At 39.3% G+C, this 23,673-nt stretch overlaps 1 protein-coding gene across 2 annotated transcripts in view; it reads right to left on the bottom strand.

Moving 5' to 3' along the window:
• Nucleotides 1-647: 647 nt before the first annotated feature.
• The window catches only part of LOC148874388 (sodium/hydrogen exchanger 6-like), a 78,413-nt gene continuing 55,387 nt past the window's right edge, over nucleotides 648-23,673 (bottom strand). The window contains exons 19-23 of one of the 2 annotated variants that reach the window (XR_016104837.1): nucleotides 17,693-17,782; nucleotides 16,949-17,032; nucleotides 14,609-14,706; nucleotides 14,437-14,519; nucleotides 648-1,058 (exon numbers count right to left, since the gene is read on the bottom strand). Coding sequence is in view for 1 of the 2 variants with exons in the window: in XM_088963904.1 (XP_088820030.1) it covers nucleotides 1,012-1,058; nucleotides 14,437-14,519; nucleotides 14,609-14,706; nucleotides 16,949-17,032 (312 nt within the window). In the remaining variant the exon portion in view is untranslated. The remainder of the gene's footprint in view (nucleotides 1,059-14,436; nucleotides 14,520-14,608; nucleotides 14,707-16,948; nucleotides 17,033-17,692; nucleotides 17,783-23,673) is intronic. The other variant, XM_088963904.1, reaches the window with a different exon arrangement.

Here is a 23,673-nt window from a genome sequence, read left to right on the forward strand (position 1 = left end):
TGCTTTCTACGGGTATATTTGAAAATTTGAAAGAAAATGAACGACAAAATAGTCACAAATGCTTATTTAAGTGCTTATTAGAAAAAAAAGACTACCAAACACGCAATATAAAATAAGTGATTATTTTAAAAAATAAGCACTTAAAAAATTGGGTGCCAAATGCAAATAAGTGCTTATTCGAATAAGCACTTTTTAAGCACTTTTTCAATAAACACTTTGTTTTAACTTAAGCACTCCCAAACGTGGCCTTAACCTCTTATTTAAAATCAATAGGGTAGTCTAATACAAAAATAAGAATGCAGAGATCACCAAGTAGACCAATACGAAAATAAGAGTGCAAGAGATCACTGTTTAAGCAGGTACGTTTCAGAATAAAAAAAATCTCTGGGGAATTAGAATCAAAGTGGTCTATCCCCCGCTTGTTTGGTTCAATCGGAAATTGGACCAGGAGTAGAAATCGAATTCAAATTCTGTCCAACCACTAGAACTGGAATGGGCAAAACCCTTTCAACAGCTAGATGCATGCCAACAAATATGCAAGCACACACTAGGGGGCCCAAATGACTATAAATATATAGATAGATGCATAATAAACATATATTTTAATAGTTTAAGCTACGTATGAGTTGCCAGAAACACAGGAAATGTTAAAGATGATGAAATTCAATGTTGGGTGGACTATCTGGTATTAGATGGCTTAAAACCCTGATTACAACATGTAGCATGACAAGTATTCTGTTTTTTGAGCACACTAACATAATTTTCTCAAGTATATGTACAATGAATAGTTATACTTTTAATAACCGATCAACTCTGCATTTTCCTTTTTATAACATTCATGATGATATTACATGAACATGCCATGTAGGGAAGTAGTTGCAATTAGAGCATCGCTCTTGTCACAACTGATCCATGCGTCTATCTTATAGCGACATACATGCATAGGGTTCTTATAGTACACTGTAGTGTTAATTTTCCTGTACCATCAGCGATTTGATCAGTAAAGCAGATTCAGCGATGTCTATGGGAAACCTCTCCTCTCCCGTCTTCCGGCTCATCTGTTTGACAAAAAGGAAAGAAACAATAATAGGTTGTTAGCTATTAGATGCACAAGATTTTTTGGGAAAACAGACATATCTGACCCTAAAGTCCACAAATAAGAAAAAGGAATGATACAAAAAACAGGTAGCAATTAAATCACACCCTTTTTTATACCCATAACTAATTGTTCTGTCTGTGCTATGTATTAGAAATTTGTAGCAGGATATGCCGAAATGACTTTCACGAATGGGAAAAGAATCATCATCATCATCATCCATGCCTTATCCCAACTATATAGGGTCTTCCACATGAATCCTATTTTCACCAATCTAAAAGCCAATATCCACTGTTAAATTATTAGTGCTTAAAATCATTTTTTACTACTACCCATGTCCTTTTTGGTCTATCCCTAGCTCTTCTAGCCCCTTCCACTTGTAACAAATCATTTCTTCTAACTGGAGCTGTCGGTGGCCTTCTATGCACGTGACAAAACCATCTTAGTCTACTATTTCTCCTTTTTTTTTTATACCCTTTTCAATAGGGGTGAAATACATCAACTACAGGGGTAAAAAGGAAAAGGGGTCAGAGAGTCATCTTGTATTAATCCTCTACATGTATGAAAGAAATCCTTAACTACACCTTCGACCAAAACTGAGCAATGGCAAGAATTTAAGCACCCTTAAATCCAATCACACCATTTATCTCCAAATCTACAAAACCTAAGTATCTCTAGGAGAAAGGATGAATCCACCAAGTCATAGGCCTAGTCTAGGTCCAACTTGCACACAAAGCCTTAACAGCCAAATCTCCTCATATCTTCCACACATTATAAATAAGGATTTGATCATAAATTTATAGATGCACTTCTCTAACCCTCGAAGAAAGCACATTATCCAAGATTTTGTAGATGCTAGTCACTAGACTAATAGGCCTTAAGTCCTTAGGGTGCCTAGCTCCTGATTTCTTATGGATGAGAGCTAAGAAAGTGGCATGGACTCCTGGCCTAAATCCATGCCTGTCTACAAACTCTAGGAAAACTTCAAAGAGATCATCTTTAATCACATCCAACCAATCTTGGTAAAAAAGCTATAGTGAAACCATTCGTACCTGGGGCTTTAAATCTGTCCATAAACAAAACCACTTTCTTTATCTCTTCTTCCCCAAAATTTCCCTCAAGCCATCGAATACTTAATCAATCTTGGCCACTCTAGATCTTCCATAATCTGCCTAGAGTTCAAGGGTCTCCTAAAAAAAGGCTTAAAATGCTCCACAAAGATTCTAGCTATTTACCTTACCCACAAAGTTCGTCCTCCTTCCATTGACCAAGGCATAAAAGTATTTACCTAACTTACCCACAACATTCAAGGGTCCCTACCTCCTGAACAAGAAATAAGAAAGGGAAAATATCCCCACCATGAAGGGAGCATGATCTCCCTTTGTCCTCTTATTCACAAAGGGAGCATGAGCCAAATGCTGGTGCAGGTCACATGTCTTCCTCACGTATAGAAATTTGATGGGTGGGCATGGGTGATGTAGGACCAGCTCAGTTCTAGTTCTTAGAGAATGTTGACTGGTCTTCCTTGATCAGAATTTTATGGTTGTTAATGACTGTAATGGCTTCTTGAAGGATAATAGAGAAAATGAGGAGAGAAAAAAGAAAGAAAATGCATGGAATCACTTACGGGGTGCCTAGAATCACTCTAGGGCATGGGAATCATTCACCATAGATAGCATAAGCTGAAGAAAACTTAATAAACTTCATAGCCTTTTGTGTTAAACATCCATACATATTTATAGACTCTAAACTCATAATAATCCAAGGAATCAAACTATTAGACTCAATAATTCTTGTAGTTCTCAAACTAAGCTATTATATCCTATTTCAATTCAAAGAAGACTCAATAACTCTAATCCTACTTATGCAACTCTGAAATTTTAAACATAAACAAACTATAAATATACAATCAAACCCTATTATTGGACCCTATAGAAAAATTATAAAATGGCAAAAATACCCTTGATGTTCAATTCAGTCTAAATCCCAAGTACCATCACTATGCCTGTGAACTGAATTGAGAGCGAGAAGAAAACAGATTTAGGGGTGTCATGAATAGTCGACCCCCACCCCAAAGAGTCTTTTATACTAAAGAGATAAAAGGTATGTACAGTTACAAGAATGCCCTGACAGGGCTGAAAGATAAAAAGAACAAATAAAATAATAAGAATACGATACTGTACAATAAAGACTACTCTAATAATGTACATCAAGATATATCTTCACACTGCCCCTCAAACTGATGTGGAGACATCAGCATCAATTTGCCCACAAGAATGAGATATTGACTTTTAGTCATGGCCTTGGTGAAGATGTCATCTGCATGTGAGAGGCTACATGAGGAAGAGATATAGAGCCTGCAACAAGGTCTCTAATAAAGTGGCAATCCACCTCGATATGTTTAGTCCTCTCATGAAAGACTGGATTAGATGTGATCTTGATAGCGCTGGTGTTGTCGGCATACAGAGGGATAGGAATAAGAAGAGAAATACAAAGATCTATGAAAAGGGACTTCAGCCAAACAATCCCGCTACATGCAGAAGACATAGCTCTATACTCGGCTTCAGGAGAAGACTTAGAGGCAGTTTGTTGTTTCTTGCACTTCCCGGAGATGAGATAGTCACCCATGAAGATGCGCCACCCAGTAGTGAATCGACGAGTGTCAAGGCAACCAGCCCAATCAGCATCAGCATAAACCCTCAACTGTATGGATGATGAGGAAGAGAAAAACAGTCACTGAGAGGTTGTGTCTCTAACATAACGGATGACGCAGCGAACAACAACCATATGAGGTTGTCGTAGGGCAGAGACAAATTGATTGACGACCTAAACAACATGTGAAATATCAGGCTTGGTCATAGTAAGATAGATCAAAGAGCCAACAAACTGATGGTACAAGGTAGTATCAAGAAGGATGAGGCCTTCGGATTTAGATAGCTTGACGTTCAGCTCCAAGGGGTATCAACATGTTTCTCATCAGTGATTCCAGCTAGTTTGATGAGATCAGAGGCGTATTTTTGTTGACAAATAAAATACCCTCGACTGCTACAATGAACCTTCAAACCCATGAAGTGAGAGGACCCAGGTCCATGTGAAATGAGTTATGAAGTAAGGACTTCAGCTCACAAATGTTGTCATGATGATCCCTTGTTTGAAGCATGTCATCAACATACAATAGGAGAATAGTGATACCCTAGGGTCTTCTCTTAACAAAGAGGGAGTAGTCAGAGGAACTCTTATTATACCTAACTGCAATAACAACATCCCGGAAGCGCTCAAACCAAGCCCTGGGTGCTTGCTTCAGGCCATTAAAGACTTCTTCAGGTGATAGACACGTGAAGGATCACAACAATATCCAAGCGGAGGTTTCATGTAGAAAAGCATTCTTCACATCTAATTGGTAAATAGTCCAAGAATAAACAACAGATATGGCCATAAGAGTCCGAACTGTGGTGATCTTAGCAACCAGGGCAAATGTTTCTTCGTAATCAATCCCATATTTCAGATTGTATCCTTGGGCAACTAATCGGGCCTTATATCAATCAAGAGAACCATCTGACTTCAGTTTGGTCGTATAGACCCAACGGCTTCCAACAATAGAAGCATCAGAAGGAGCTAGCACAAGATCCCAAGTATCATTCTCATGGAGGGCTTGAATTTCGGCATCCATAGCTTCTTTCCACTAAGAACTTCTAATGGCTTGCTGATAAGATCTAGGGATATCTGTGGAAGAAAGTACAACAGAAAAGGAACTATGGTTTGAAGAAAAACCATAGCATTCAGGAGGTCGAGAGATACGGGTAGAATGACGAAGTGGAATAACCGAACTACCATCTAAAATAGGAGGATCTTGGGTCAAGGTATCACTTACAAAGGATATCTGAGATGAATGCTCTGGACCGGGTGGAAGGGGGGTTGGGTTGTAGGCGCAATAGCCGGGACATATAGCCGCTTGCGGGTGAAGACAAGAAGTTCTCTCTCAGTTGAGGAAATAGTAATGTCATTTGAGTCAAAGTCCTGCAAAACAGAGATTGAAGGAGCGGACAATCTAGTAGCCCCAACAAAGGAGATATGTTCAAGAAACACAACATTCCGAGAAATCCGAATACGACAAATAGCATGATCATAATACAAAAATCCTTTGTGGTCAGGACTATATCCCACAAAGGCATACATAGCAGACTGAGTAGTTAATTTATATCATTCACGAACAGGAAGATGAACAAAACAAAGACAATCAAAAACATGAAGGGTAGAGAAATCTGGAGGATAACCAAAAAGTTTTTCGAAGGGAAAAGTGTTGCCTAGAACAAAGGATGAGAAAAAATTGATCAAATACACGGTTGTACTAGCTGCTTCTACCCAAAACGAAGTTGGAGTATGAAACTCCCGTAGTAATGTCCGCACAACACTAAGAATATGTCCATTCTTCCATTCAGCCACACCATTCTATTGTGGAGTGTCTGGGCAGTTGCGTTGAGACTGAATTCCATAACTCCTCGAGTATGCTAGGAAGTCTCCATCTCTATATTCTCCCCCTGAATCGAAGCGGAGGATAGTCACATTGCACTTGAACTGATTTTGCACCATAGTATGAAACAATTTAAATGCACCAAAGATTTCTGATTTGTGTTGCAAAAAATAAATCCAAGTATATCTGGTACAATCATCTATAAATAATACGAAATATTTGTACCCCAATCGTGAAGTAATAGAAGCAGACCAAACATCACTATGTATTATCTCAAAAGGTTTAGTGGCATGTTCAGATCTATGAAGAAATGGTAAAACATGACTTTTACTCAAACAACACGTAATGCAAGAAACATCAAAAGTATCAACAGGGGGAATTTTATTCTTAATCAAACCAAAGTCAAACAAAAATTTTAATTTTGGGGAATATGGATGACCCAATCGTTTATGCCATAAATGCCAAACATTATTTCTATAACTCAATAGAGAATCAGACAAAGAAGAACTAAGTAAAGATGAGGATGCCCCTGATTGAGATTTCTCGAACTCCAACACAAACAGATGGCCCAGCCTATGCCCCTTCCCTTTCACCTTCCCAGTGTACCGGTCCTGTATCAAGCAACCATCATGAGAAAATGTGACAACATTTCCTTCATCAACAAGTTGGCCAACAGAAATCAGATTAGTAGTAAGGTTGGGTACTAAGAGGGTTTTGGAGAGAGAAGGATCTGGTTGGTGACAGTTGAAGGGACATATCATTACTACCAATGATGTCTAACTTTTAACCACTAGCAGTAATAATATGTTTATGGTGATTTTTAGTGAAAGGGATTGGGTGATTGAGGCAGACTCCTGTCATATGGTTGGTGGCACCTGAATCTATAATCCAAGCATGTGAAGGGAAAGAACAATATGCAGAGAACTTACCAGACAAGCCAATAGCAGAGAAAGCAGAGGAAATAGCAGAAGATACCAGTTGTCGAGCCCTTTCTTCATCCATTACACCTGTTGATTCACCTTTCACTGAAGACTCACCCTTGGTAGATACAGTGTCTGTTGTTGGTCCATCTATTGCCTGATAGGCCCGGGGCTGAGTCTTTTTTTGAGAGCCCTTAGTTGGTCAAACCGGATAGTTTGGAATGATGTGACCATGCTGTTTGCAATAGGTACACACATTCTTCTTCTTACAGTAAGATGCAATATGTCCAAAACCTTTACACTCATAGAATTGGGTTTTGGAGAAGTCCTTGGAGGTTGGCTTTTACCCCCATGAGCAACAAAGGTTGTTTCAGCCTCAACTTCAGCCATCTTCCCATCAAACCCGACTACAGTGAGAAGTCTAGTCTCTTCCCTCAGAAGTTCCCCTAAAATAGAATCCATATCTGAAAGTGTTCCCCTACTCAGAATGTTGGACCTGATTATCTCATATTCAAGTCTAAGTCTCATCAAGAACTGAGTCACCTTTCTCTTCTCAAAGTGCTTCTGAAGATATTCCCCACACTCTACTGGATCCAAGGGTTCAATGTGAACAATCTCATTTTTAGACCATAAATCAAGAAAGCCAGACTAATACTCCTGTATCCTCTTATCTCCTTGGCTGTAAGAAAATATTTCTGATTCTATCTGATATTGTTTAGAAACGTTGGATTGTTCATAGACTTTTTCTAGATACATGTACATCTCAATTGCTATTTTCATTCTCCTCATGGGTACAGATTTACGGTAATCAATAGAACTTAGAATCCAAGAAACAAGTTTACCATTATCCAACTTCCATTGTTGTAAAGCTTTGGCCTCGGTCTCAGTTGGTTTGGTGACCGTTCCATTTAGATATCCTTCTAAGCCCTTTCCTTCAACATAAAAGTCGAAGTGGAACTCCGACATCCCATAGTTCTGTCCATTCATCTTTACAGGAATGATATGTACAGTTACAAGAATGCCCTTACAGGGCTGAAAGATAAAAAGAACAAATAAAATAATAAGAATACGATATTGGACAACAAGGACTACTCTAATAATGTACATCAAGATATATCTTCACAATGCCATATCGGAACCTGTTGTAAGGCGTCCTTTCTAAAGTAAGTCTTAAAGGGTGTTGATCGATTCCTATCATCTCTCCCCAACTTGAAAGAACTCAACTCTGACGAGTTACAAGCATGGTACCTTTCATAAAGATCTAGGTTGAGACGATGGAAGTTTTGATACCCTCCCATAGCAATAGATATTATTTCCTCATCTAAAACATCCTTTGGATCATTTGGAGCTGCAATAGTTGGCAACTTAGGTCTAGGAGTCTTTAAAGAATCCACATGTCCATGATAAGGAATTAAGTCCTCAACGTTGAAGATAGGAGTAATTCCCATGTCATCTGGCAACCATAGAACATAGGTATTAGAACTTATCGTCTTGATGATTTTGTAAGGCCCTGCACTCTTTGAGTGGAGCTTCTTATTCACACCTTTAGGAAAACGCTCTGATCGTATACATACCATAACCATCTTTGTTAAATCATCAATAACATTAGTTTCTTGAACACTTAATTCATCAACCAACCTTTGTGATGAATCTTGCCCTTGCTTATCCAAATTCTCAGCTGCAACATTTGGAACTCTTCCTTCAACTTCTAGCTTAGGAATCACCATCTCTATGTGTTTTTCTATCCTTGGTTCTTCAACAAATTCTAGGACTCCTTCCATTGTTAACGTAAAGTCACTTCTGTACTAGGATCTACTACAATCAGACATTTGTATCTTGCACCTGAATATCTTTAACTTTCTCCACTTCCATTTCTTCTTAATCATTAACCTCAAGCTCATCATGGGTGTTGGAAACTCCAAGAATTTCTGTTTTTTTCTTGGATTGCACCCGCTTGATTTTTAATATCTACAACTTCTTTAGCTTCATCCTCAACTCCAACTCTTGGATAGGCATCAACATGCAAGGAATCATCTACTTTCTTTTCAACATTTTACCTTCTTCCCAGTGGCTTCAAGTCCTTCGTTGTAAACTGTTGCTTCTTCTTTTGCTTGAAATAAGTCAACTCATATATAGATCATCATGGAAGTCCAATTGGATGTATTTTTCTTGCAAAAACCTCTTCATTTCTACCCATGTACTAATTGGATCATTGCATCTATTTTCTAGTCATTGCTCAAGAGTTCTCCACCATACTTCAGCATAACTTGTCAGCCTCATGCGCGCAAATATAATCCTTTGTTTGTCAAACATATCATGCCAATCAAAATATTCTTGTAGTTCAACAACCCAATCAAAGAATGCTTGCAGATCATTACCTCCTTTGAAATCTGGTATTTCCCTTTCTCTTCTAAAATGTTTGAAAACCTTACTCCCATGGTCAACATTATTAGATCTGTTTTCTTCCACCATCTTCTCAAATGAGTCAACCAAAGACCCTTCATATGGTTCAGAAACCCAATCATCATTGATTCCAGACCTATAAGATTGTTTAGAAGATACCTAGGCCTATAGAATTGGTCAATTTGTGAGAACATAGTGAATAAACCATTAAATCTGATACCAAATTGATGTAAGACCAGCTTAGTTTTAGTCCTTAGAGAATGTTGACTGGTCCTTTTATCAGAATTTTATGGTTGTTGATGGCTGTAATGGCTTCCTGAAGGAATAAGAGAGAAAATAGGGAGAGAAATAGGAGAGAAAATGTTTGGAATCACTCACAGGGTGCCTAGAATCACTCTAGGGCATGGGAACCACCCACCATAGTAAGCATAAGCTGAAGAAAACTCAATAAACTTCATTACCTTTTGTGTAAAACTATCATACATATCTATAGACTCTAAACTCGTAATAATCCTAGGAGTCAAACTGTTAGTCTCATTATAGTGTTAGGAGTCAAACTATTAGACTCATAATAGTCTTAAGAGTCAAACTTTTAGACTCAATAGTCCCAGTAGGATTTAAACCAAGTTGTCATATCCTATTTCAATTCAAAGAAGACTCAATAACTCTAATCCTACTTATGCAATGACTGAAATTTTAAACATGAACAAACTATAAATAGACAATCAAACCCTATTATTGGACCCTATAGAAAATTGTAAAATGGAAAAAATACCCCTTGGTGTTCAATTTGGTCCAAACCCCAAGCACCATCACTATGCCATATCAGGGCATGTTGTAAGGCCTTCTTCTTTCTAAAATAAGTCTTCGAGGGTGCTGATTGATTCCTATCACTAGGCTTCACGATGTGGGGTGTGATCCCTCTCCTTGATGTGCTTCTTGGGCTGATGGGCTTGGGATCCTATCAGCTCACCCCTCCTTGGAACCAACCTTGTCCTCAAGGTTGAGATCAAGAAATTGCTGCATCAGAGTGGAATAGTCCTCCCAAGTAGCTTCTTCTCTGGGTAAATTGGTCCAGATCACCTTAGCCTATTTAGCAAAGTGTTTACCCACATTGATCCATTGCTAGTCAATTACCACCTTTGGTTTAGCTCGAAGCTCTCCTTCATTGAAATCAGACAAGAAAAAGGTTTAAGATGTTGATGTTGGTGGAAATGTTCGTCATCCAAATATATGAAACATGTCGAAATATTGTATGGAAATATTGTAAAAATTATTAGACATGGTGGAAACATTGTGAACAATGCAAAACATAGAATTATATTTTATGAAATGATAAAAGAAGCGTAGGCATGACTTTTAAAATTATTATCTTGTTCCAAATCATTAAACAAATCTAAGAAATTTAGGTTATAGATAAAAGAACACATTCTAAAGTTGCCTTGTAAACCTTAAGATTCAAAGCTTCATGATACAATGAATTAAAGCAAAATTTAAACTCCTAGAAAATGTAAAAGGTTGTAATAGATCAACCAAATAATCTATTACACAAATAAAAGCTAATATTTAACTTCATGTTTGAAATGAATATTGAACTAGCTGAAAGTGGTAATCGTATAAGTTAGGTAGGCAATATAATTGTTACTCTACATATTTACAATATGATCACCAACTCATGTTATAATACTATCTCTTATAGTCTACATAGTGTTGGTAGTGTTTACTAGGGAGTGATTCTAGTAAACTTTCATACTACTACACATGGAAGTGGAAATGGAAATATGTTGTGGAAACTATCTCTTGTACTCCACATAGCGTCGGTAGTGTTCATTGAAGAATATGTTGGTCCCGGTAAAATTTTGTGTCGCTACCCATGGAAATGGAAATATGTCATGGAAATATTAGGGAAATTAAGGACATTTTAAACCATGGTCAAGAGTGGGCTAGTGGCAATTGTTAGGTTTAGGTTCTGATTCAGCAAATAACATGAAACGCTAGGTGCAACCAGGTAGTGGCTGGTAGGTCTAGTTTGTATGCAACAGCGCCAATGCGCTTAAGGATAGTATAAGGCCTATAGCATCGAGGGGCGAACTTTTGCTAGGCTCTCCTGGCCAAAGATGTTTTCCTATAGGGTTGAAGTTTATGGTAGATAGAATCTCCAACTTTGAATTCAAGCATCCAGCGCTTCTTATCACATCTTGCCTTATCATTTTCTGGGACCGATGCAGATGGGCCTTGAAGAACTGAATGATCTCAACCCGATTAATAAGTTGTTCTTCCACTTCAGCTACAGGTGTAGATCTCCATTCGTAAGGCAGAAATGAGGGGGGATCCCCTCCATACAATTCCTTAAAGGGATCATACCCATAGAGATGTGAAATGTGGTATTATACCAATACTTGGCCCAAGGTAGCCATTTGACCCATTGATGTGGCCTTTTCTCAACAAAACGCTACAAATAAATCTATAGCCAATGGTTAACCACCTCGGTTTTCTCATCGGTCTGCGGGTGGCATCTAATCAAATGCTTAAGATATGTACCTTGGAACTTGAAGAATTCTACCCAGAATTTACTCATGAGAGTTGCATCTCAATCTGAAACAATGGACTATGGGGTCCCATGGAGGCAGGCCACTTCTTGCACAAAAATCCAAGCCACCTGAGCCACTGTAAAGGGTTGGGATAATGCAATGAAGTGGCTGTATTTAGAAAGCCTGTCCATAACCACTCAGATAATGGACTTCCCTGCTGAGACCGGCAAACAAGTAACAAAGTCCAAACTGATGTCATCCCACACATGGGCTCGAATGGGCAATGGTTGTAAAAACCCGGCTGGTGTGGGGTGTCATATTTGTCCTGGTATAATATGTCAACAATCATCGAACATGGGCGGACAAAGCATGGAGACCTTTTTTCTTCTATAGTGTCAATTAAGGGAATTTGAAATAGAAGTTTTGGTGCCATCTGCCACCACCTGAGCGTAGGATTTGTCAGCCACCAGGCTAAAACTTTGTTCAACACATTTTGACTTTTCCAAACTCTCCAAAACTTTTGGTCTACTTAGAGATTGCCTAATCAATTTTGTGAAACTTCCATTCTTTTGTGCACCAACCACACCCAAGTTGCCACATAAGACTCAGCCTTCTATCTACTCATCCCTTTCCTCTCAAGCCTCCTTCCATAGAGTTTGCTAACTAAACCAGCACGGATAGACTGATCACCCACACTTCCACCTTCCTGGGATATCCTCAGGTTTGACTCCTCGTAGCATAATGGCTGACAGTCGAAGATCTCCCGAAAAGATTCCATCCAAACGAGCTCCACGAAGAGTTGCAATAGAGCTTGCTACTTCCTGCCTCCATAGGTGAAAAGGAAGAGCTGCAATAGAGCTCCACAAAGAGTTGCAATAGAGCTTGCTACTTCCTGCCTCCATAGGTGAAAAGGAAGAGTTGCAATAGAGCTCCACAAAGAGTTGCAATAGAGCTTGCAAACGAGCTCCACAAAGAGTTGCATTTGAACAGTCACATAACCATAATCAGCTTGGAAGTGTAAGGTTCCATAATCTAACTCACTTTCAAGAGGCTCTAGTAAGGCCTTGCAACTTTCATAAAGGGTTAAGATGAAGGTAGACTTCAGCCTCAGCATTAGAACCAAAAAAGCAGCCACTATTCTCCAGTTGCTTACCTGTTTCTTGATTTCAACCTCACACTTGTTTCCCATTCGTCTGACTCAGTGTGTACTATCAGGTTGGAATTGCTTGCATCAAGTACGAATCTATGAGAGAGAGAGTATGTTGTTTCAGGAACTACATCAGTGCATCTTCTCGAATCGTCCCTTAAAGGCTCTCTCCAGAATGCTTTTTTTCTTCTATTTTCATCCTCAACAACCCCTCCTTTAGAGAACCAGCAATGTCTTTCCAGCCTCAATTTCCTTTCCCACCAGGAAGGCATACCAACTGTTTTTCCTGTTTTGAATAGAACTCGAAGAGTGCCATAAATGAGCCTTTTGCATTTCTCTTACATTCTACCACATACCTCCTAACATTGTTTGTCAATAGCTCTTTCGAAACTTCTTACTTTCCTTTCAAATTTATTGTAATAAATTTGAAATTGTTGCCTTCTTTGCCTCTAATCCAACCAGAGGAACTGTTGCCTTCTTTGCCTCTCTAATTTTCAGATTTTAAAGCCCCATGATCAACCCCTCAAACAGGAACATTTTTGCCTCTATCTTCAAGAGCTTCCTCCACTGAGTTGCCTCCACAAATCCTTCTTCCATATTTTCTCAGAACTCTCGTTTTCATATAGTAATTTCAGTTATTCAACAAAACATAATACATTTATTTCAAATTTATTGTAATAAAGGCAGCTTCATAAGTAACAGTAGCCATGATTTCCAAGGTGACTACAGGATCCTAGTGCTTGTATTTTGTAATATAATCCTTAGAATGTATTCTAATGGCAGATTTTTTATGCTACCTTTCTGGGGTCTTGGGAGGTCTATTGGAATTGCACCTAACCTCAGGAATTTTTTGCATGGTGGCCATTTTCAGACTTGGAACTTGCATTCACATGCTTGCCAGCCCAATATAGAGGTTTTTCTTTATCAACCCTAATATAGAATTTTACCAACTCACCAAGCAATGACCCCTAAATATATTGGTGTGGAAAATTACTTTGCCCAACTGTTAACTAGGTTGGAAGTTCAAGTCAAATGTAACAAGTCTACTTGGGGAATATATATGGAACTTTTTACAGGGAATACACAAGGGCTGGAAAGATAGATAGAATTGGTAACTGCCATTAACAATCTGCTATGACTTACATGATGAGAAGTATGCAAAAGTTCTGTTTGGTTTCGGTGTAATAATTGGTCAGAATTCTCACCAACAATGGATCACGTGGAGGATATGGCATTAATTGAAAATATAAACATGTCGGTGAATTTTCACCAAGAAAACATGAGATTTATGTCTTATTCGGAATTACTTTAGACAGGGCTGAAATTCCTGCCCTGGGTTAATAACATTTTGTAGTAAAGAGTTGTATGCCATTAGGGTAAGGCCCAATGTCCTCCACAATGGCTAATTCGGTAGCAGAGTTGAATATTGTAAGTAAGGATTTTATGAGGGAAGACCAGACACCCTCCTGACATAGATTGTAATTAGGATTTAAATTATTGGATCTTCCATGGGACACAAGGAAATTCTGTGTTAAAAAAAAACACTCAAGGTATATTGAACCATATTTATAGCTTACTTACCTGGAATGGTATCTAGGACCAATTTTTCCAGAAAATGACAGCCAGAGTAAAAGAAGACCAGAAAGCTTCCACGACTGACTTGTAATTTGAAACAAAATATAGCTTCCAGGTTATCAAAATCAAGTTGTCAAGTAATATGGGTAGATGAGTTAGAAAAGGTACAATTACTGAGCACATCAGAATATATATCTAAGGTTCTCCAAAATGTCATTCAACTAACTCAAACTATATGCTGTTAGAACAATTCTGAAGGTAAGATTGATCTGGAAGGATGATTCTAAACATACCATTATCTTCTTCTTCATCCCAATTTTGAGTAGTAAAGAATGGTGTAAGGTAATTCCTATCCAGTGCAGTGAAAGATGCAGTGCTGCACAAAGATTCCAGAATTCAATGCATTTAGAAATTATGGAAACAGAGTAGACGGTTCCAAAATCACAGAATCCCAAAATGATATACCTCTTGTGAAATTCTTTAAGTTTCATCTTTAACCCGTTCCCTGATGAAGCACCCTCTTCATAAGAAGGAGCTATGTAACCATTGTTCCCTTCAAAGCTCTGGAACAAAAACAAAATGAGAGAAAAATTTATTGGAGGTTTGATGCACAACGAGTTTTGATCAATCACACCAAGTTATGAACCTACATAAATTCCATGTGACAATGTATGAGGTCTAATAAAGCATGCAGGCCGGACACTTTAGAAATGCAGTATAAACCAAAAACATGCATAATGTAGTAACTATCGGCATACTCATACCGGGTTCATGCATAGTGCTGTACATATATGTTAATATATGATTATGCCATGCTAAGGGATAGATAGCTTTCCAGTGAAAGCTTATCTAGTGGTAAGATATGTTAAAAATGAAACTATACAGAAGTAACACTATTGAACTCTTCAATCAATGCAAAGGCAGTGGAACTGCATGATAATTGAAGGACACTTCATCAACACCCTTTGACAGTGATATAATCCCAGTTTTCAGAACTACAGCCATGATTGAGTAAAGTAGTAGTAATATATTCTTCTAGAAAGCAAACACATTGTATTCCAGTTTTCAGAACTACAGTACCAGTGGTACTGTTGGTCACACCTATCGTGACACCCCCAACATTTTGAGGCTCATTGTTGCAAGTCTTCCACTGAATACTTTGTCTCCATCATCCCAACAATGCAGGCCTCCAGGAACTGCAATCTTTTCATCTCTCTTCCCTCCAGTATTAAGTAAAAACATTCAGAGCCATCTTTTAAACTGACTTTCCCCTCAGACTACCATGACAACAGTTGAGCTTTTTCTGCAAATGAGCTTTTCCTTTCTCCTTTTTGTTTTCTGTATCGAGTCTTTCCAACTCTGTCAAAATGTCATTCTTCTCTTCTTTCCAACCAACCGTCCATCCCAAAACTGCCTACCCCATCTACCAGTCCTTTCCTCAAGTCTTCTCTCCCTCTGAATCTTCCACCCCTTATAAAACCCATCAGAGGTTTCATTCTGTTCACAATCATTGAGTGGTTAAGGGGGATTGGTTTATGTTTGGTTGGTGTTTAGAGATTTGGGAGAGGATATCTAAAACACTGAGGTTCTCTTGCTCCCATTTAGGTTGTTCAAAGTCCTTGATCTTCAATAGTTTTTCTTTCCAAGGTAACTCAACTTCCCTTAGTCACCAATATACAGTTTTAAAAACAAATTCATATCCTATCTCACTGTATGATTTGTATATTGGGACCATCAATATACCCAATTGATGGAACAAGTTGCGTAGCTTTTTATTTCTTGATTATCCTTCAAGGGTGTCATTTCTTTCATTAAGCTTCAACCTCTCTCTCTCTCTCATCTATATCTTTTCTGCATCCACTATAGTGGGGGTTTATCCTTTTTCATTTCCATTTTGATTTAGATATTCTTTTCCATTTCCATTTTCTACACAAACACATAGATATTCTTTTTATCTCTTTTTCTTTTACATCAACAGAAAAAAACAGACCCTGAGTTTTTTCTCATAGACTATGAAATGCTTTTTTATTCATTCTTACAATTTGATTTGTTCATGTTAGATATGATAGTATTCTGAACTAATAGGGATATCCATATGAGCAGTGAATGTCAGAAAGGGCACTCATTTTGCTCTACACCAACTCAGGTTTAAATGTTTCTTTATTGGCTGCTTTCTTTTGTTATGTTAGTATACTCATATAAATATTTGTCATTCTTCCCCCTCTTTTGAGGATGCGTTATATGTTTTAGGTGAGCTATCTTATGACTTTGCTATTTATTTTTCATTGTAAAAAACCTAGGGCTATCATGTCTTTGTTTATCCATGCTATCTCATTTATAAACACTTGGAAGATGTCTAAATATAAAAAGCAAAGCAATGAAGTGAAGCAAGTGAAACATATCATGAAATAAAAAGAAAAATAAAAGTAAAATGGGAAAACTAGTTTTGGCATCTTAATGCTTGGATAAAGATGGGAAACATGGTTGTCAAGGCACTTACATGTAGGGGATAGGCGTTTACCTTATTACCTTGGTGACTGGGTTCCTACTTAGCTGTTGGCTAGGTGTACTTTATATAAGAAAATTGGTTATATTTACCTTGTTTCCCTAGTTCTTTTTATGAATTAACTTATTACAGGTCAAACAATAAAATCGCCAGTTAAACCAGTTAATCAGTAACCCAGTGAAACTTTGACTTTTACATCCAATATGAGTTCGGCAACACCACTTTGTAGGCAATACCATCTGAAAATCTTTTTAGTTGAACTTAAATAAATGTGAACAAGTATCTTTCCAAGAACTTACTTCACTTAAATGGCCATCATGACAATCACCAACAACTTGTAGAGCTTCCAGCATGGTACCTGTTGACCCTCCAATCAATAGGACCTGCATAACGTCAGCAAAGTGAATTTCAGATGACTTTGCAATTATGATACGACAAAAACAGAAAAGGATAAAATAAAATCAATGCAGACCAAAGCACAATCATAAATCTCTGAGCAAAAAGTGCATATCATTATTTACCAAAAAAAATAAAAAGAAAGCACATAGCATTGAAACCTCATTCATCCCTAGAGATTCTTCATTTCCCTAAGATCTCGAGAAGGATACCAGCCCTTAATTACTATAACAATAGTAATTAAAGTTTCACCATGCCCAATAGTTAGAGAGTAGTACAAACTATCCTGAATTAAAGTGATTAAAATTTGCTCAGCTTGACTGGTTCAGGTTCAGCCGAACCCGTCCCAGCATAAGGAGTAGCAGAGACTAGAGGTTATGGCAGTGCAGGTAACGTGACATTTATAGGTTGCCCAACCAAAATTCTGAGTATAGCAGTCAGCCCATAGCCTGAAGAAACCTAGTTCTCAACCAAAAATTATCAATTTACCAGCTCAAATGGGGAAGATCATGGTTGGAAAAAATCCAAAATAGCATGCATTGTGGACCAAAATTCTGATCAAGATTTAGCCATTCACTGATGGAGGACTCAGGAATAGAATAATATAGGGAAATGAATTAATAAAAGATGATGGTTAGGAGTCAAACCTCTCTTTCCAAACCAAGTATGGAGTGACTATTTAATACAAGGCCATTAATGTAACCACACCAAAGAAGAAACGTTATTGAGCATCACACCTAATAAAAGAACCAAAAAGTCATTGTGTTGTTCTAAATAGATTTGTATTTTGTTGTAGTTGTGTTGTTGCTTAAAATATTTGTCATAGAACATGATTAACTATGGGTAAAAAAAAGGCATAAAATAAAAGATGGAAGTGGGGTAAATTTTTTTACAAGTTTTCTTCCAACTTGTGGTATGCCGGTATGGGTTACCACAAAAAAAAAGGGACATCAAATAGTCAAGCTTGCACTCTTTCTTTGGAAAACAAACATTTGTAATTCCCAATCCTAGAATTGGCCTAACTTTTTTATAATGCTTTCTTGCATATTTGTAGTCATTATTAACTTATTTATGAGATTGCATTCCATTAAAGATAGTCAGCAGGGGTAATTTTTTTCTTTTTTCCTATTGTTTCTACTATTGCTAGTTGACTGGTACTGTTAACAGTAACTCTGGGCAAAGTTGTAATTTTGACAGTAACGAATAGAAGTATATAAAGGATTTTCTGTCAAGAGAGATGAACTGATTTTCTCTTGATATCTCCTCCCTTCTTCCGTCTTCTTTCTCTTCTTTTTCTTCTCTTTTTTTCCTCTTTTCCTTTCAGGTTGGCACATGGTACCAGAGATGACTGCTCATTAAACACTTGAATGCTACAGTTAACAGTTGACTGTTACAGTTAACACTCGACTGCTACTGTTAACAACTTTCTTTTGTGCCCTAGAAAGTAGAGAATATTCTCTACTCTTTGTAGGAGGCAAAAGGGGACCAAAAAGGACTGATTGACACTTTTAAAAAGAGGCTTTTATGCCTCAAGTTAGGGCTGTTTGTGAGTTAGTGATGGTTTTCTAAGCATCCTCTACTTGGTAATTTGAAGAGAAACAGATTTGTAGATGTCGTAGGTGCAACTGTGTTTAGTCTTCAAGAAAAGTGTGTACTAATCCTTTTTTTCACTTTCCGATGACCTCAACAAGTGGTAACCCTAAACCTGCAGTGGTGGTGCAATCAGACTTAATGAATCCACACTTGACCACAGTAAAATTCAATGGTACCGACTATCTACCATTGACTAAGTCAGTTAAGGTGTCTCTTATTGGAAGAGGTAAGTTTGAGTACATTAAGGAGGGTCCGTTGAAGAATGGATCAGAAGGATATAATGATTGGCTACAACAGAATGCCCAAATCATGACTTATGGAATAGAATGGAGAACCACACATCAGTGCGAATCTTATGTTTCATGATACAGCTAGGAGATTTCAAACCATGCTAAGCAATTATATTCTGGACAAGATAATGTAACAAGAATATATCAACTGTACCAAGATTATTTTTCTCACCAACAAAGGGATGTAAGTGTTGAAGAGTATTAAGCTTCATTGAAGAACTTGACAAATAAGCTTACAGTCAATCAGCCCCTATCCACTGACTTGAAGGTGCAACAGGAACAGGGGGACCATCTTGATGTTGCAAGATTTCTATTAGGTTAGAAGTCTGAGTATGAACTGGTGATGGCTCAAATTTTGGGCAACAGTGATCTCCCCTCCTATCTGAAGTTTTCTCCCATATAAGGAGAGCTTCAACTCCTCATAGTAACCATGCTTCGAACCTCAGATAGATCAGCCTTAGTAATTTCTAGAAGAGGTTTTGCAGGTCAAGGAGTTAAGTGCCGAGGTGGAGATGCTACAAGAGGCTTTGGTCATGAACCTAGAGGTGGCTGTGGTGGGGAAAGTAGGAGGTACAAGGGTTGGGGCTAGAGGTGATGGTGGATGTGAATCAGTTTGTGAATGCCTACATTGTGGTAAATTAGATTAGCTCATTTTGCTTATTCTTATCTTATTGTTCTTATCTCTTATCTTATTTTGTTAATAGCTTATCAGATTAGGATTAACTTAGCTTATCTTATCTTGTTAGTAGCTTATCAAATTAGGATTAGCTTATCTTATCCTTAGCAAGATAGAACTGGAAGTCTCCCTATTCAGCAAGAAGACTCCCCTTGATTAGGACTCTTGTAATCTCCTATTTAAGGAGACTCCATTATTGAATGAGATATCAAATTATTCAGTCAAGAGTGAGTTAGGAGAGTTGGTGATCTCTTGGACAAATTGTTAGACAGTCTTGTATGCCCTTAGCTTCAATCGGATTTGATGTGCTTTTGTTATTTAGTGGAAATAAATTAAAGTGCATGTTTGATTCATGTTGTTTGGTGTAATTCTGTGTAAGACCCTAAAACTGGACACTTATAGAAACTTGTGTTAGTTTTAAATGTTCAAAGTCATTGGATAAGTCTGGGGAGATTTATCCTGCCAAGGCTAATACTGATGTGCCACCAAGTGTTGGGATAGCTTGTTTCGGCGATCAGGGTAAGACCCAAGGCACATGCAGTATGAGATTGCTTCAACCCTTGAACCGGACCAGATTTCCAGTATTGCCCTATACCTTAGAGACAGATGGGCAAAACTGGAAAGTTACACCTGACCCCTAGACTCGATTATGACACATCACTAGGTGTCGGATCGGGTTGTCTTTGATGTGTCAATCAGTGAGATCCTTGGTGGGGGTCGAAACCTGGACATGTTGGGGCAGTCTGAGAATTCATCTGAGTGAGTGGTCATAGTGACAGGATCAGCCCCTTTGTCAGACAATGGTAATGATCGGGAATGCACTCTCTCTGATGGAAACCAAACTGCCGGCAGTTGATTTCAATCGTTGGAATTTTGTTTTGCAAAAATAAGATATATATATATGTACGGTTTCAAAAGATTTGCAAAAGGTTTTAATTCCCGAGATCCATGTGGGTAGAGAGTGTGGCACTATTCCTTGCAGCCGAGAGAGAGGTCTTCTCATGTCGGGCAGTGCTTGATCATTAAGGGCTGAGAGGTTAAGTGTAAGACCATTTAGGATAATACCTGATGGGCTAATCTTGCACCTGCCCACAGTCCCTGGGTTTTTATAAGATGGCTTGGCCCAGGGACCACTTAATGTAAGTGTTGGGCCCATACGGTCCATGTGATGGGCTCAAGGGGGTCACTGAGTCTTTCAGTGAATTCGGCTGGGCCGTGTAATAAAGGTTGGGCCGAACCCATGTAGATGGTGTGTAGATCAATGCTTGGGTCCCACGCCATATAAAGAAGCCCAACTGGGCAGCAGGTTGGAAACTGATTAAACACTGAACACTTAATGGGCCAAAAGCCCATTTTGAACTGGGCAGATATGATCACCAGTTCATGGGGCGAATCTGAGATTAATGTTAGTAAAAGGATTGGGCCTTTAACCTTATCCACTCTAAGAGACCAAATTCAAATTACATTTTAATCCGGTAACCTCCTGATAAGATCAGGAGTTAACTAACTTCATCTGCAGATAGGATTAAGATTAACCTCTATCCAAATACTGATTTGGATTGGGATAACTCCCAAAATATTGGGAGGTTTCTTAATCAAGAAGAAAGAGGAGAAAACCCTAGGAGAAATATCAGATTTCGAACTAGGGGTTTTGAGTAAGCAAGAAACACATCCTGCAATCTGAGATTTGATCTCTCACAGACTCCAAAGAGAAGAGACAGTTCTGCCCTCTTCGTCCCTGGACTTCTCCTCCTTCAGCCGCCGCCACTCCCTGTTGGAAGAGAGGATCTTTGCAGCAACAGGAAGTCAAGAAAACTGTTCTTGACAACAGTCTTGCAAGAAAGACAAAAGGATTCGGTAATCAAGGTTTCCAGAGGGTTCTTGTGAAGAATCCAGTGTGTAGGACGCAACCTGCTGGTTCCGTTCCATCCGTAGCTGTGTCATCTTCAGCAGGAGCGGATCTTGGTTTGTTCTTTGGGCGTGAACACCAACTTTGGGAGATATTATTTCTCCGGATCAGGTATAATCCTTCCTGTTTCTTTTTGGTTCAGATCTGATTTGTTTATGGTTCAAGTAGGATCCTTGAATAATGTATTCTAAATTTAGGGAATATGACTCCCAGTTGGAAGAAGGTAGGAAATTTTTTTGAAATTCACCCCCCATTCCGCACCCTTCTTGGCGTCCATTAGATGGATCCTACCATTCTTTCACAAATCACCAAAGGCACCAAGATAGGTTCATCACGAGCAGGAAGGAACAAGGGAAAACAGGAGGTTTTCCCCGTGGACCGACCCGTGACGAGATCCTATTCCCGGGCCCTCAACAACTTGGTATCAGAGCAAGGCGTCATGGGAGATCTGGAGCAGCTACCTTCTAGGGTCCACGACCTCGAGCACCAACTCGTGGAGACCAACTCCGAAGTTCATGAGATCAAAGGTGAAGTGCGAGAACAGCAGTGACTATTGGAGATGTTTCTTTCCAGCAGGGAAAGGAACTCTGATGGAGGGACAGCAGCTAACAACCGCTAGCCAGATCTGTCGGAGTCTTCCGGCGAACAGCAGTCCGCCGGCCATGGAGCAGCCATCATCCCCAAGTATAGCAGGCTGGAGTTCCCATCGTACAACTGCAACGGAGACCCCCTAGGCTGGCTGTATCCTTGTGAGCAGTTCTTCTGTAATCAACGAACACATGACCAGGACAAGGTAAGCCTAGCCGCCTTTCATTTAACAGAAGAAGCACAGCTTTGGTTTTATCGGTTAGAGCAAGAAGAACCCGGGCTCAGTTGGCCCCAGTTTAAATCCTATTGCCTTCTTCGGTTCGGACCCCCATTGACCAGCAACCCACTGGGCGAGCTAATTAACCTTAAACAGACCGGAACAGTTGCTGAATACCAGTGACAGTTCCAAACCCTCCTCGCGAGGGCATCCTCTGTGCGACCAGACCAGCAAGTAGATATGTTCACAGCAGAGTTAGCAGAACCCCTGCGAGTGGATGTCGAGATGCAGAATCCCCCAAATTTGGTCACAGCCATGAACTTAGCCCATGCATTTGAGCGCAAGCTGTAGCTCAGCCGCGGAATTTTTAATGTGGGTTGTCCACCGAACTCGTGGGTGCCCCCAAGACCAGCAGCAACGACCCCCTCTTCTGCTACCAGCCGGGAAATGAAGCCTCCCACGACCACCACCTCTAGAGCAGTGACAAGTACAGGCAGTAACATGGTCATTCCTCCCATCAAGCGCTTGACCAGGGCAGAAATGACCGAGCGCCGAGCGAGAGGTCAATGTTTCAACTGTGATGACCTCTACTCGGCAGGACATAGATGCAAGAGGCTTTTTTGCCTTCTCATAGATGAGCAAGAGGAGGAAGAGGAACACGTCATATTCGAACCAGAGATCTCTCTCCATGCGATCACCGGTATTAAAACCTCTCAGACCATGCAGTTACAGGCACAAATCGCAGGTCAACCGGTGCGCATTCTCGTCGATTCAGGAGCACACACAACTTCATAAGTGAACATGCAGCCCTGCTGTTAAAACTACTAATGGAACTCCGGCCGCGACTACAGGTAGCCGTCGCAAATGGTGAAAAAGTTAACAATCCAAGGATTTGTAAGGACATCCCAGTACAGGTCAATTCTGAACTAATTCTTGTTGATTTATTTGTACTCTCATTGGATGGGTTCGATATTGTTCTCGGGGTCAAATGGTTAATTACCCTAGGCCCGATTTTGTGGGACTTCAGCGCACTCACCATGACCTTCCACCAGAATGGCAAGCAAGTTTCATGGCACGATTGCAGAGTTAAAGAAAAGACACCGCAGGTTCATGCACTCCAGACAGAACCGGCAACCATGGAAAAACTTCTTGCCGAGTTTTCAGATCTGTTCCAGGAACCGAAGGGCCTTCCCCCTTCCCGAGCTTGCTACCATCGTATTCCTTTGGTGGCGGGTTCAGCACCAGTCGTTGTTAGGCCTTATCGCTACCCTCACTTGCAGAAGGATGAGATAGAAGAACAATGTACAGCGATGCTGAACCAAGGGATCATACGCAAAAGTCACTCCCCCTTCTCT

This window comes from Nelumbo lutea, chromosome 1 (assembly GCF_056320005.1).
Source record: "Nelumbo lutea isolate HS-2025 chromosome 1, American lotus-T2T, whole genome shotgun sequence".
In the NCBI taxonomy this organism is placed as follows: domain Eukaryota; kingdom Viridiplantae; phylum Streptophyta; class Magnoliopsida; order Proteales; family Nelumbonaceae; genus Nelumbo; species Nelumbo lutea.